This window comes from Scardinius erythrophthalmus (assembly GCF_964197995.2).
Source record: "Scardinius erythrophthalmus genome assembly, chromosome: 14".
NCBI classification, from domain to species: Eukaryota; Metazoa; Chordata; class Actinopteri; order Cypriniformes; family Leuciscidae; genus Scardinius; species Scardinius erythrophthalmus.
The window spans coordinates 24,098,268-24,112,504 of NC_138234.1; the positions used below are offsets into that span (position 1 = coordinate 24,098,268).

Consider the following 14,237-nt stretch of genomic DNA (forward strand, 5'->3'; position numbering starts at 1 on the left):
TCAAAAGATTAATCGCGATTAATCGCATCCAAAATAAAAGTTTGTGTTTAAATAATATATGTGTGTGTACTGTGTATAATTATTTTGTATATATAAATACACACACATGCTTGTATACATTTAAGAAAAATGTGTCATTTATATATAAAAAAATTATATTTAGATATCATATAAATTATATATACATGCACATGCATGTGTGTGTATTTATATATACAAAATAATTATACAGAGTACACACACATATATTATGTAAACACAAACTTTTATTTTGGATGCGATTAATCATGATTAATCTTTTGACAGCCCTAATATATATATATATATATATATATATATATATATATATATATATATATATATATATATATATATATATATATATATATATATATATATATATATAAAATAAATGACATTTACTATAACAATGTCCATTTCCATGGCTTCTTATACTTATTTATTGCTTTTTATTAGATTTATTAATTTTATGTACTTTTAATATTACTTTTTTTTAGACCTACTTGCTATTAAAATTGCTATGCATTTAAATTCTATATAATAACATATCTAATAAATGAATAAATAATAACTAACATATCAACTATAACAATTTGCAATGGCCTCATTTATTTATTTTAAATTTGATTATTTTATTTATACTTGTATAATAATATATAAATACAATAAATAATAAATAACCTGTGTTTTCTATTAAAATGCCCATGGCTTTCTTTAAAATTATATTTAATTCTATATATATATATATATATATATATATATATATATATATATATATATAATTATTATTTATATATATATATATATATATATATATAAATAAATATAAATATAAATATATAAATAAAAATTCTATTCATTTTAAATAACACAATATAATAATTATATATAATAAATAAATAAAAAACTATTCCCCATAGTTTATTTTATTTATTTATTTTATTAGATTATTTTATTTATATGAAATATACAAAACATAAAATATATATTTTCTATAATATATACATTTCTATAACATATAATCTAACATTTCTATTTCCATGGATTTAAATTAGACACTTAGATTTTTATTTTATTTTTATATTTTCTATGACTATGTTCTCAGGGTTCCCAATCTAAGCATGACTGTTTTACTGAAAGGAACATCAGCCAACCTGTGGGCCCATGCCTCCCATTCCTCTGGGTGGGTTCATCCTCATTGGGCCGCCCATGTTTGGATGTCCTGATCGGGAAGAGGAACCACAACACTTTTACAAATGCCATAGCAAAACATTTTTCAAACACAGCTGGTTGTAAAGTCTATGGTGCAGTGTGGTACCTTGCGGTCTGGTGGGGTCCAAACTGTTTGGCAGTAGCGGCTGTGACCCGGGGACTCCAACAGGAGGCTGAAACCAAGAAAGAGAGTATGAAACAAGAGAAAACAGCAATAGCAAAATGCAAAAATGAGGGGTCTTGGGTGGGGTCAGTACCTGATTTGGCATGCGGAGTGATGGGCGGGGTCCACCTGGGTACCGTGGAGACATGAAAGGCTATGGGGAGAGAGCATAGGATCTGTCAATCAAAAGACAGGGTGGAATACACCACAGTTACGGTGCGTTCACACGGGGCGTCCGCGTCAACGCTTGACGGAAGGCGTGGCTGAAGTTTGGCACTGACGCCATGGTCATAGCAGCGTCAGCCAATGAAATTTAAAATGTATCCTCAGTTTGCTGCTCTTGAACAGGATGAACGTGATTAGCTGCCACCTGGCTACTGTATTTGCATAGAGCGATCCTATTGGCTGACGCTTCCGTCTGCGGCGCTTCACTGGCGTTGCTCGCGGCAGAAGTTGAAAAATTCTCAACTTTTGCCGCGAGCAACGCCAGTGAAGCACCGCCGACGGATCCACAATTCTTTTCGGCAACGCTTGACGTCACCCATTCAAAGTCAATGGGAAGCGTTGACGCGGACGCCCCGTGTGAACGCACCGTTAACCTGTCATTAGGACATAAGCACTACTTTAAGGCTTTCCACATTTTAAATAGTTAACTTAGCCCTGGGTTATTATAAACCCTGAATATTCATATGCTGATAGTTCACACTTTACATGCCTATCCCCTGGGTTAACAGTCAGTGTCATTGATTGGATGAAACTAACCCGGGGAAAGGCGCAGAGTGAAAAGCTCTTTTGCTTGAAACACAGTATGTCGCTGTGAATTCTCTTTAGAGCATCTTCCTAAACTGTACTTGATGGAAATCACATGCACTATAACTCTGATGGTTATACTGGACTGTCCAAAAGCAATTTATAGTTGATTTATAGTATTTATAATTGATTTAAATCTTATGGATTTATAATTTAAAATGAAAGAAAATGTGGTAACACTTTATTTTACAGTGTCCTCCTTGTTACATGTAGTTCCTATAGTTATAACTTATAAATTATGCATAATTACATGCAACTAACCCTAAACCAAACCCCAATCCTAACTCTATAGTAAACATGTAGTTAAATATTATTACTCTGCACTTCAATGTATAATTACACAGTTACACATACACCAATAAAGTGTAACTGAAAATGTTTAAATACAGCATGTAGTATTCGAGATGCACAGTATAACGGTTACCAGCAGGGGGCGCACTCACACTACCTAAAAGACATCAGTTTAAGCCTAAAGGGAAGACAAGATAAACATTGGTTCTCTACACTGACATTGGGAGGCTGCTGCTATCACATTGTTTAACAGAAGAATCCTATGGTATTTTAAACAAGACTTTACAGCGAGAACAAAGCTAGAAAGAGGTTTCACAGAAGAGCAGAAAGAGAGAATGACCCCTTGCATGCAAAGATATGCTAAACATCATATCCTAATCAGGCATGGAATAGACAAGTACAGCAACAAGTAATTTGTCTCTTCACACTTAAAGCAAAAATGCTGCCTGATGCCTCAATCTCGGCCAATAAGAACATATTTGCACATACATGCTTCATACACAGCTATACATTCGACCAATGAGATTTCACTGTGGGTGAAGTCATCCAGCATAATGTCACAGAAACAAAGCAACCGGTAAAACGATCTATCGATCAAAGCTTTATTACGTCACCGAGTAATAAGTCATTTCACGGGCTTTGATCCAACAACCATTTGGATTGACCCTTCTTGTTCAAACTTGGTTCCCACTCCGTCTACCCATGTTCGCTCCAAGTTGCAGCAAGTTTGTGTACTCAGAAGGGTGTGTTGGTGTTTGCGTATTTGTGTTTGAGTGCCTGTGTTTATGCTTGCATGTGCTCACGCAAGAGCATGTTTATGTGTGCGTGCGTGTGCGCATGCTGCATTATTAATAGGATATTGATGGACTATGAAGGACTGAGTGCAGGGTGTAGGGAGGGACCAGTCTGCAGAGTCCCAGCTAGATGAACTTCCACTCCTGATGGGCTGGGCCACAGCCTGCATTATTTATCTGGCAACATCGTCACTGTCAGCGAGGAATATGTGCATGTGTGCGCACGTGTGTGTTTTCAGAGAGAACAGAGAATGAGGTAATGGACTGATTTGTGCTCTACCTAGGGATGGGTCAAGATGGCAACCAGTCGTCCAAAAACTGGACTAGATTAGATTTTTATTTTATCCTTAATATAATTAAATTAGCGCGAGTCTAATAGTATACGGTCAAACCAAAATTTATTCAGACACCTTCAACATTTCTCACATTATCACAGTTTCTTTGCTATATTTTAGAAAATGGTAATAAAATTAGGGCTGTCAAAAGATTAATTGCATCCAAAATAAAAGTTTGTGTTTAAATAATATATGTGTGTGTACTGTGTATAATTAAATTTGTATATATAAATACACACACATGCTTGTATATATTTAAGAAAAATGTGTAATTTTTATATAAGAAAATTATATTTATATATAATATAAATTATATATAAATATATATACAGTATATGTATGCAAATATTTCTTAAATATATACATGCATGTGTGTGTGTGTGTTTATATATACAAAATAATTATACTTATTACATGGCTTGGCTGAATTCCAATGTAGAATGCGGTCTGTTATTTCTTTATAACAGACCGCTGCGAAGTATAACAGACCGTTGCCATGAAAAACAGCGCGTTGCTATGGACGCGGAACGGACTATTTTCTTTAGCGGAAGCAATACAATCGTTTTTAAATCAATAACCCCTTTTTAAATCAATAATTCGCGGCAAATTATTTATTTATTTTGTAGGTAGCCATGTAATAAGCGGGATAATGTATAGTGAGCCGGTTGTTATAGTGAATAACAACCCCTTCAGGCTGATTCAAGATCCCTCCGCTTCGCGTCGGGATCCCGTTCAGCCTGTCGGGGTTGTTATTCACTATAACAACCGGCTCACTATACATTATCCCTTACACAGTACACACACATATATTATGTAAACACAAACTTTTATTTTGGATGCGATTAATCGCGATTAATCTTTTGACAGCCATAATATATATATATATATATGACAAGAATTCAAGAGTTATCAAACGAGTTGATATTTCACTGGTTTTGGCCATCCTTCAGTTAGACTGTCTCACAAATGAATTAGGTTGAATAGCTGTCAGTTGTCAGCTGTTAAATTTAAGTACACAATTAGATAATACCAATTTAGCTCAACCAATTACCAAGCAATGCTTAATTTTGTTCAGTCTGTGGTGCAAAAAGGTCACATTAGCAATTAAAGAAAAAACACTCAAGCAAAACATGGTCGGGTCAAAGTGTCTGAATAAATTTTGGTCCCAAATATTCATAATTAAATTTTACTGGTAGTCCACTGTATGAATAATTTTTGGGTATAATATGTCACAGTTTACTTTATTTTGCTATCCTCACTTACATAAATGAACTATAGTGCCCTGCACCCACTAGTAAGAAAAACAAAAAATTATATCTGGTGTCTGAAATAATTTTTGGTTTGACTGTACATACTAAAAATGAACTAAAAATCCTGTAGCTTAAATAGATCTAGTAACACCAAGGACATGGGTTCAATTCCCAGGGAATGAGTAAGCCGAAAAACTATATCATTTAAATGCAATACAATTCACTTTGGATAAAATAATCTGCCAAATATGTAAAATAAAAGTAAAGAGTTTACAGTCAAGTCAGATAAGAAAGGTTGGGTACCGAACTCTGTACTTTTAAGGACATTTACCGAATGACGTCGATACTACAGAGTACCGATTAACATTAAGTCAATCGGTGCCTAACTCTAATAATAACAAATTATCAAATCTTTATTTAAGGAATAATTAAAAAAAAATCCTCCATGTTTTAATTTTAACAGTATAAAGCTCAGTTGTGCAGCATGTTGTTTGACAAAAAAAGTTTGTTTAATTTCATATGATTAAAAGAGAAATGAAATTAATGTTTTTTTTTTTTGATTAACAGAAAATACACAACAGAATTTGTGGAAAACAAAACATTTCATTTTTTTTTTTTTTATTAAAATAGTTTTTTTTTTGTTAAATTAATTAAGTAGCTGTAGCCTACTATTTACAGGTAAATATTACAGTATACAAACATCACAGACAATGGCAGACAGCGCCCAAGGCAGCTCTGACATAATGTCAATAACACTTCTATAAATGACCTAAAGTTTCTTTACAGTTATTGAGGTAAACATGCCTAAAGTACCGAAAAAAGGTACCGTTGGTTACCGGCACCTAATTTCATGTAGCGGTACTGGTACCGGTACGGATAAAAAGTGAACGGAACCCAAACCCTACAGATTAGTCGACTAGTCATTTAGGAACCCCATCAACAAGTTGAAGTTTTGCACACTACTAGATCTAGCTAATGAGGAAATGCAAGGAAGAAAAGAAGAATGGAGGGGTGAGGAAGGAAAAGGTGAATTGAAAGTTGTGGCAAAGGTACTCCTGAAATTTTAAACTATACCCAACATGTATCTATTCCTCAGGTTATCTGTGAGGAAGTACAAGAAAACAGGGGGAAGAGTGTCTTACCTGGCCATGCGGCCCCATCATGGGGTTGTTGGGGTTGTGTGGAGGGGGCTGTGCATGAGGTGATGGTTGTGACCCAGGTGGGCCCTGAGAAAGAGAGGAAAAAACAAAACAGTTAGAGATATTACACTCAACATACCATTAAATATGTCTTTGCTATGGTAGGTTGACAAACAAAGTCTTGCTGGTTAAGATTAGGTTAAGAAGTTGATGATTCCGATGGTCTCTAATAATGATGCAGCCCCTAGATTAGTAATAAATCCACCATTTATCCGCCAGCAAAGGGCATATCCAACAAGGCTGGGCAGCTGCTGAACCCCATAACAGAACTACACCACAAGGCCTCCAATGGAGTCCATTATTGGTAACTGAGGGGCATATGGCCTTTACCGAGACGCCTGTTCCTGCACCACATCCCTGTAGAGAGTGACTGAGAAATAACTTGAGATTGTGTGTGTGTCTTGGGTGAGGCGTGGGGGGGGGGGTGCCATATGTTAAATGAAGCAATTAATAAAATCATTTTCTACCCAGCTAAGGAGATAACGGCTTGGCACCAAACTACAAAACCATTAAGAGTAGCCCCTCCCGCCGAGAAAGGGAACGGCACATAGTATTCCTAGCGGGACAGTGGCATAGAGGACAGCAGCAACCACAGAGTCCAAGTGTTTCAGAGAAGCAATGCTGCTTCCCAACCAAAAGGGGGCAGTGTGTAGCCACTTGCCGAGTGACTGTCGGGACACAAAGTACCAAGCAAAACAAAGCATGGAACAGCAACACAATGCATATTTCATTGTTGTTTCTGTGAACATTACAAAAAAATTAATTCGACCACTTTTTTGGCAAACGGCGTGGGATTGAGCAATTTGTGTGGTTGAGGGTGTGTTGCTTCAGAAGGATGGTTTTCAATGGTCTTGGAAGTAATTATTCTGATAAGTGCAGCAGTCACAGAATCTGTCAATAACCGAGATGATAAATGCAATGTGACGTACCATACAGGATGTAGATGCCATCAAAAAGATCTAGCTGTCGAATATTTCGAGAAACCTCACAAACCTGTGTGCACCAGAGAGGTACTTTGGCTTTAAAGTCACCCCAAATGAAGCAAACAATTATTTATTTAGATTTTTGTGCAAAAGGTGCAACTGTCAGGAAATTTAGAGACAATAAATATAATATACTATACCAAACAGAATATAGATGTCAAAAATGTCAAGAAATCTCACAAAACTGCGTGCCTCGAAAGTAACTGAAAATGATGCAAACAAGGAACTCTCAACTCAAATCACAACCATCCATAAGGCTACATCTTGGGAAGGTAGACAACGTAACTCAAAATAGAAAGTATACTGAGATTTGCTTGAGTATGAGACATGTCTACATCAACAGGACTACAACACTGTACAGTGCTGGGCTTATTTTAATGTCCCAAGACTCCTGCACCTCGCAGCAAGTCAGAACAAGATCCTCCAGTCCTTTTAACCTTGATGGAACTCTCCCTCTCTAGAGTCTGCCAGTCTTTCACTTTTCTCAGTGTTCTGTTGGTTTTCAAGAGGTTTTTTGTGGGAGAAGGGCTGATGAAATTCTCCCACCACCTTCGCTCAAAACAAACTCATCCATTTCAGATGTTTCCAGCTAAAGTTGAAACTATTTCTCTTTTTTCCACTCCTTGACTTTGCTCGCTCGCTCGCTCCCTCCCTGCCTCCCTCTTGCTAGTCTGTCCTCCCAAGAAGAGCTGGTGCAGTGGAGTTTCGACATGAAGATTATTGAAGAGGCCGACCCCGTGCAATGGGGGGGAATTAAAAAAAAAGGGAAAAAAAATAATACAAAATTTCCAAGATCCGGGCCAGACGCCAGCACGCGAGCTTTGGGTTTCTCTCCCTAGACTCTCTTCCTTCGCTCTCAATCTCTCTGCAGGAGGTTGCTGGGAGTCTGGGCATGCGAGGTACAGATTAGGAGAGTCTGGAGAGGGTGTACAGGAGGGTTTAGCCCTCTTCAAATTCATCCCCATCTCGCAGGACCATGCTGATCACACGGCAGCTACTGTGGTCGCATGTGTTAATTATCACTGCTACATCTGGAGCTGCGCTGGAGACACAAACAGAGGCTCAAGCGTGCACATTTTGGCTGCATAGCTCCACTACCAAAATGCTTTTTCAACTTAACTGAAACAGTGTACTACTTACTTGAGTACCAGTATTTCTTACAAAATAGTTTTTGTCCCCCTATTATTTTTGGACATGACTGAATGGTACACAGTTCCACAAGTTAGTCAAATGTTTATTCAATAACTGCTGTTGACATTCAGGGAGTTATTCATTAGAATGCTTCAAATTGATAACTCGGGAGTTCATAAGACTTTTTGATTGAATCACTAAAAGAAATTATTCATCAGCGGCAATAGCCCCATGGTTAATGCCCCGTCATATAGCGCAACTGCGCCTCCGGCGACCCGAGTTCGATTCCCAGCTCGAGGTCCTTTGCCGATCCCCTTCCCCTCTCTCTCTACCCCACGCTTTCCTGTCAAAATCTCTACTGTCCTATCCAATAAAAGGCACAAAAAGGCCAAAAACATAACTTGCAAAAGGAGGCGACAGAGCCCAAATGTCCGATTTTTGAAACAGCAAAGTTTTGATTATGACTGCAGAATCAGCATGGATCACAACCTGTTCCAATCACAATTCTATTAAAAACAGCTAGAAAAAGAGCAGCTCCAATTATTAGCACAACTGTGTCCAGCAGCCGTGGCCGACAAGTGTGGGAGGAAGCAGTAGTTAGCTCTTGAGAGGTGTGAAAGAGTGATATACTGGCCACTAGGATATATGCCAAGATATAATTTGTGTCACCAGACCACAGCAACTGGTCGCGTGGAATCGGGGAGCGTACAAGGAACGCACGTGGGCCTGGAGGAGCCTGTCTTTTTGCAATTGTTGCCTCATTGCCTTCTCTCTCTTCCTTCTTTCATTTTCTGTCTTCACTCTCTCCATGCCTCTCTTTTGCCATGCCCTGGGCTGCTACCAAGAGGGAATTACTGCAGTGGAGCACAAAGTCCTCCCTCTTCTTCCCTTTCTTAGTTCTCTCTCTCTTTCTCTCTCGCTCTTATGCACACAGGCGCTATTTATAGAATGCAATGTCACTCACGCAACAGTCAGATCGCTCCCTGCTCTGAACACGGCTCATACAACATTAACACTCTCCTCCTCAATTCAAAGACCATGTCCATGTTCTATCATCCAATCCATGTGATGCTCTACCTGAAGCTCATCTCAGCATCTGCTGCTTTATAGGATGCTCTATCAGCTATTCTCCCAGACATTCTGCAACATTCTGAATGTATTATTGTCTCTGCCAGTCCACCCTGATGTTCTATCTATTCTAAAGGATGGTCTATCAGATGATGTATCTGCCACTTATCTTATCTTGACATTCTATCTACTCTATTGGATGCTCTACCTAACCTACTGTTCTACTAGATCAATTTGCTGTACCGGTCTTCTATCTCCATTGGATCCCTGATCTGCAGCTCTATCTGATCTTCTATTTATTCAATTACATGTTTTATCTAACCTTTCTGATGCTTGACAAGATGTTAGACACTGTATCAGATTTTCTATCTAATGAATCTAATATCTGTTATATACACGCATTCTATGGGATGCTCTATCTGAACTACATGATGTTCTACTAGATGTTCAAATTTGCTGTATCTACTCTTCTATATCATTGACTCCTTTAGATCTTCTATCTGCTGCTCTATCTGATCTCCTATCTACTCTATCGGATACTTTATCTGATGTTCGACAAGATGTTAAATCCACTGTCTCAGAATTTCTATCCACTGAATCTTATGTTATGTATACTCAATGGGACCCTCTATTATCCACTCCATCTTATCTTCTATCTGATGTTATCTTGTATTAACTTATCTTGCATTATCTTTTCTTCCATTGGTTCTATTGGATCCTCTATCTGCTGCTTTATCAGGTGATCTATCTAACCTTCTATCTACTCTATCGAATGCTTTATCTGAAATTCGACAAGATGTTAAATCCACTGTATTTTTATCTAATGAATATTAAATATGCTCCATGGGATGCTCTATATGACCTCCTAGCTATGATTTGTGATGCTCTAAGCTTTCTGATGTATTACTATATGTTAAATCCACTGATTCAGATCCCCAATCTGATGTATTTTATGTTGTATCCATAGACGATCTGATTGTCTATTTGATGTGTACTAGGTGTACTGTATAGTCTGGCACTCTATCTGCCATATACAGAGTAGATACAACACAAGATACATCAAATAGGAAATCTGAAAAAATTAATAAACATTAATAATATATAGAACTAGATGCCAATAGAATATATAGATAATTTTTTGCTGTTTTTTCACACACACAAAAATAAATGCATTAGTATAACATCTTATTACACCCAGAGATATAATGAAAATAATTCTTGACTAAGAACATTTGTCTAAGGTAGTGTGTGTGTGTTTGTTTAGAAAGGTTTCTCGCTTGTCTGACTATAAATAGCTCAATAAAGATCACTATGGCAGAGGAACTCCCACAGGCGCCTTGACTTTGGGAACTATGCCCCTAAGCATTCCCCCAAATCCCAGCCTTGAATTTAAAATACACAGATATGTTGTTAGATAAGTGTTGCCAAAGAGCTACAACCAAGCACGCATGTTTTTACCCATTTTGGCCTTAGGGATTAAACTGTCGAGGCATTCACACTGATCTCAGATCAGGGGCCGCAACTCTGTTTGTGTCAGTGTGAGTTGCTACTGTACTGAACAACTAATTTAGACGTAAAATGAAAATGAATGGAAATACAAAGAGGGAGAGATAGCGGGAAAGAAACATCTGGACAGGGATTAGAAGAACTAAAGGGGGTTTAGAAAAAGGAGGGGTGGGGTGAGGGACAGAAAAATGGTAAAAGCTTAACGCACAGGGTTAAAGGAGGAGGTTGAACGGGAAGGTGGGGGAAGGAGAGAGCAGCTCTTACTTGAAAGAAGCCGGGAGGCATGGGTCCACCTGGCATGCCATCGTTGGGCGGCATGTTGCCCATCACAGGACTGGGAGCTGCTGCCGCACTCTGAAACAGAGAAACATGCAAAGCCTCGTCAAAAAATAGATTCTAAAATAAATTCTAAACCAAATTGCACCTTTCAGCCACTCAAACTATTCTTTTAAAGTTTGTAAATAATAATTCCTCTTCTTCCAATAACAATTCCATTATTCCAAATCTACAAGATTTGGGTTTAAATACAACAACATACAAATAGAATCTCGTCAAATATGTGAGCTGTTCTTTAGGTTGAAGCCTGGGCCCCCCAACACCCCAGACAAAGCAAAACTCAGCAGTGTCTTTCCCATGATGGTAAAGAAGGGGTAGACAGGGATTACACACGACCTAGCGCCCCCTTCCTCCACCCTGTAATCAGATCCCTCACTCTCGTCTGGGTGGAGGAGGGTAAATCGCCTCACTGCCGCTGACCTTAATAGTCCAGACACTCACCGCTGACCCTGAGAGGGCAAAGGGCACCGTTTCATACACCGACATACACAGTCATAGGTACACGATTTATCTGCCTTTAGCTCTAACACATTTGTAATAGCATATCACCCACTAAAGCCACATACAAGTAAATTTAAGATCACATATAGGTCACACACACCAACAGGACAGACAGGTCGACTTGTAGGTCCAAAGACAAATTTGACTAAAATTCCTCTGGGGCTTCATCCCACCAGCACCTAAGGTTGAGAAGAACTGGCACATTTTTTTAAATGCTTTTCATGACCGTCGGTTCTGGTAACGAGTCTCAAATGTCTCAAAATAAAAAAAAATTGAGAATAAAGGCCCATTCGCACCAAGAAAGATGCGCTGCAGTTATGTTGTATGCTGCTTTAAATGCTCAAGCTCTGTAAAGTCTGATTTCTGTAAATGTTTTTAAAATTAAAAAATTCAATTATATAATTCTCTGTGTCGTTATTGTTACAGTAGTTGTGTGGACTTCCATATTCTCATAGAATTTGAACGAATATTAAACCTTTTATGTTATAGTATCGTCCTAGGTGTTGATGATTCAAATTGTGTTTCTCGCACAAAACTATGGTATAGCTTCAGAATACTTTTATGATAGTTGTATGAAGCCTTTTAGAGCTTGAAAGCCTTGATGTGCTTCCATTATATGACAAATAACTGTTCTGTGGAATAAAGTCTGGTACAAAATAAGGTTGAGTAATTGTCCGAATTTTCCCTTTAAGACATTGACAAATCAAAACAACCACAAAACCCTCACAGATTTACATATAATTTATATACAAGCGTGAACTTTCTCAAAAACAAGGGAAGAAAAAGGGTCCGGAGGCTGGTGCTGGGCAGATAACAGGTGAGTAGGTACGGCCAGGCGCCGTGTTTGCTTGCAGTGGAGGGACTGGCGAGTGTGTTTGGTTAAGGAGAGGGAGGGGGTGAGTGACAGATCGGGCTGGAGAGATTTTGTTTACACAGTGGCTGGTGTAGGTTTAACCAGCACAATGACACACGACTCTATTGCCACAGCATATGAATGAGTGAAAATGCAAAGGGAGGGTGGATAAATACTTTCATTAACACACCGAGATGAACTAAAGGAAAATCACTGGCCAGAATGACCAGTGGCCCATCAGCGGTAACAGGAGTCGTTGGTAGCTCACACGCACACAGCGCAACTCCACTGCACTCAGGTAGAGCGGCAGAGGGCCCAATCGGCTTGTTGCCATGACAACTCAGACCTTGGCTCTCCCGCTCTCTGGTGCCCATTAAAACCCTCAGGCCGTCAATCACTCGCCCGGCCAGGGAGCGAAAGAGAGGGAGCGCGAGAGAAACCGAGAGAAGAGAATGAAGATAGAGTTTAAAGGAGCCTGTGGCTTTTGATTGGCCTGGCTGCTACTGCTATCTCTCTCCCTCTCGACCACATAAACAGACACATTCCAGTTCCTGTTAACACTTCTCATGCCGTGCTTTGCATGTTTGCTCAACCCTCATCCCTTACAGCAAGAACATTATACAAGAACTGATTTTCCAAATGTTTTACCCCTTAAGGTGCGGTCACATTTAGCATTGTTGGAGAATTTTCACTGGCAAAATCCTGTGATTTCAACAGGAATCCATGCAAGTGGGAATTTCGCATGAGGGCGAAAGATTTTCCCACGCAACTTTAGCAACGGGTTCCAATTAGTCACAAAAGTTTGCCGTGCTGACAAACTGAAAACTGCTTGGTTTGAAAGCGACAATGCAGCTTTTTTGGCCAATAAATTATGCTGAAATTTAGCTAGTGTAATTGCACCTGACATGCTATATCAGAAAAAAAAAGCTATATCAGCCAATAATTTTAACAAAACTGTGATTTTTGTCATCAGATCACAGCTTTGCTTTGAAATTCAAAGTTTCATAAAATTATATAAAATATATATATAAATGTGTGTGTTGTTTGAATTAATTTTTAATGATAATTTTCCACTGCCAACATCACATACATGCTTATGTGCATATTTTGTGTCATGCTATTGTGCAGATTTCAATATTTTGGGAACAGTATTACAGCAGAAATAAAGCTCATCATAGACTCAGCAATAAATGTACCTAATTAATTATTAATAAACCATGAATAATTTTGGTGACCTATACGTTCACCTAGCATCCACACATACATACACAAGTCCAAACCCTCTGAAGTAATTAGCCACTGCTGTTTTAATTATCAGTATCAATCGTAGGGCTCGGCTGGGCAGCAGACAGCGGAGGAAAGGCTTAATCTGGGCATCGATCTGGAGCAGGGATCCAGGATGAGGAATGGATCCTACCTTATCTGTGCTCAGACGAGCAGGGTAACCCAGATCAACGACCGACAAACACATGCACACATACTCTAGTAACAAGAAGTCACTGGCTATTCAGCATTCGCTGAATGAGCAATACAGCGGCTCAGAAATGGACGTGTAAGCATGGAAGTCGTCTTCATGTATTAACACCAAGTCACGTCAAGTCACCTTCAATTATATAGCGCTTTTAACAAGATGGACTGTCTCAAAGCAGCTTTACAGTGATAATAGGAAATTTAAGTAACAGAGATTGTTTTGGCTTTACAGCAGCTCTAGAATATAGTTATTGTCCAGCTAAAGTTAGTTTTGATCGATTCACTTCCGTTGCAAAGATCATAAGTTATTAACT

The 14,237-nt window shown here is 38.4% G+C and overlaps 1 protein-coding gene across 1 annotated transcript in view; it reads right to left on the reverse strand.

The window, feature by feature from the left end:
* ssbp4 (single stranded DNA binding protein 4) overlaps positions 1-14,237 on the reverse strand; it is a 73,767-nt gene that overhangs the window by 6,738 nt on the left and 52,792 nt on the right. Inside the window, exons 5-9 of the mRNA XM_081385354.1 lie at positions 11,028-11,117; positions 6,019-6,102; positions 1,491-1,550; positions 1,340-1,406; positions 1,176-1,243 (exon numbers count right to left, since the gene is read on the reverse strand). Of these exons, the coding sequence (XP_081241480.1) occupies positions 1,176-1,243; positions 1,340-1,406; positions 1,491-1,550; positions 6,019-6,102; positions 11,028-11,117 (369 nt within the window). The remainder of the gene's footprint in view (positions 1-1,175; positions 1,244-1,339; positions 1,407-1,490; positions 1,551-6,018; positions 6,103-11,027; positions 11,118-14,237) is intronic.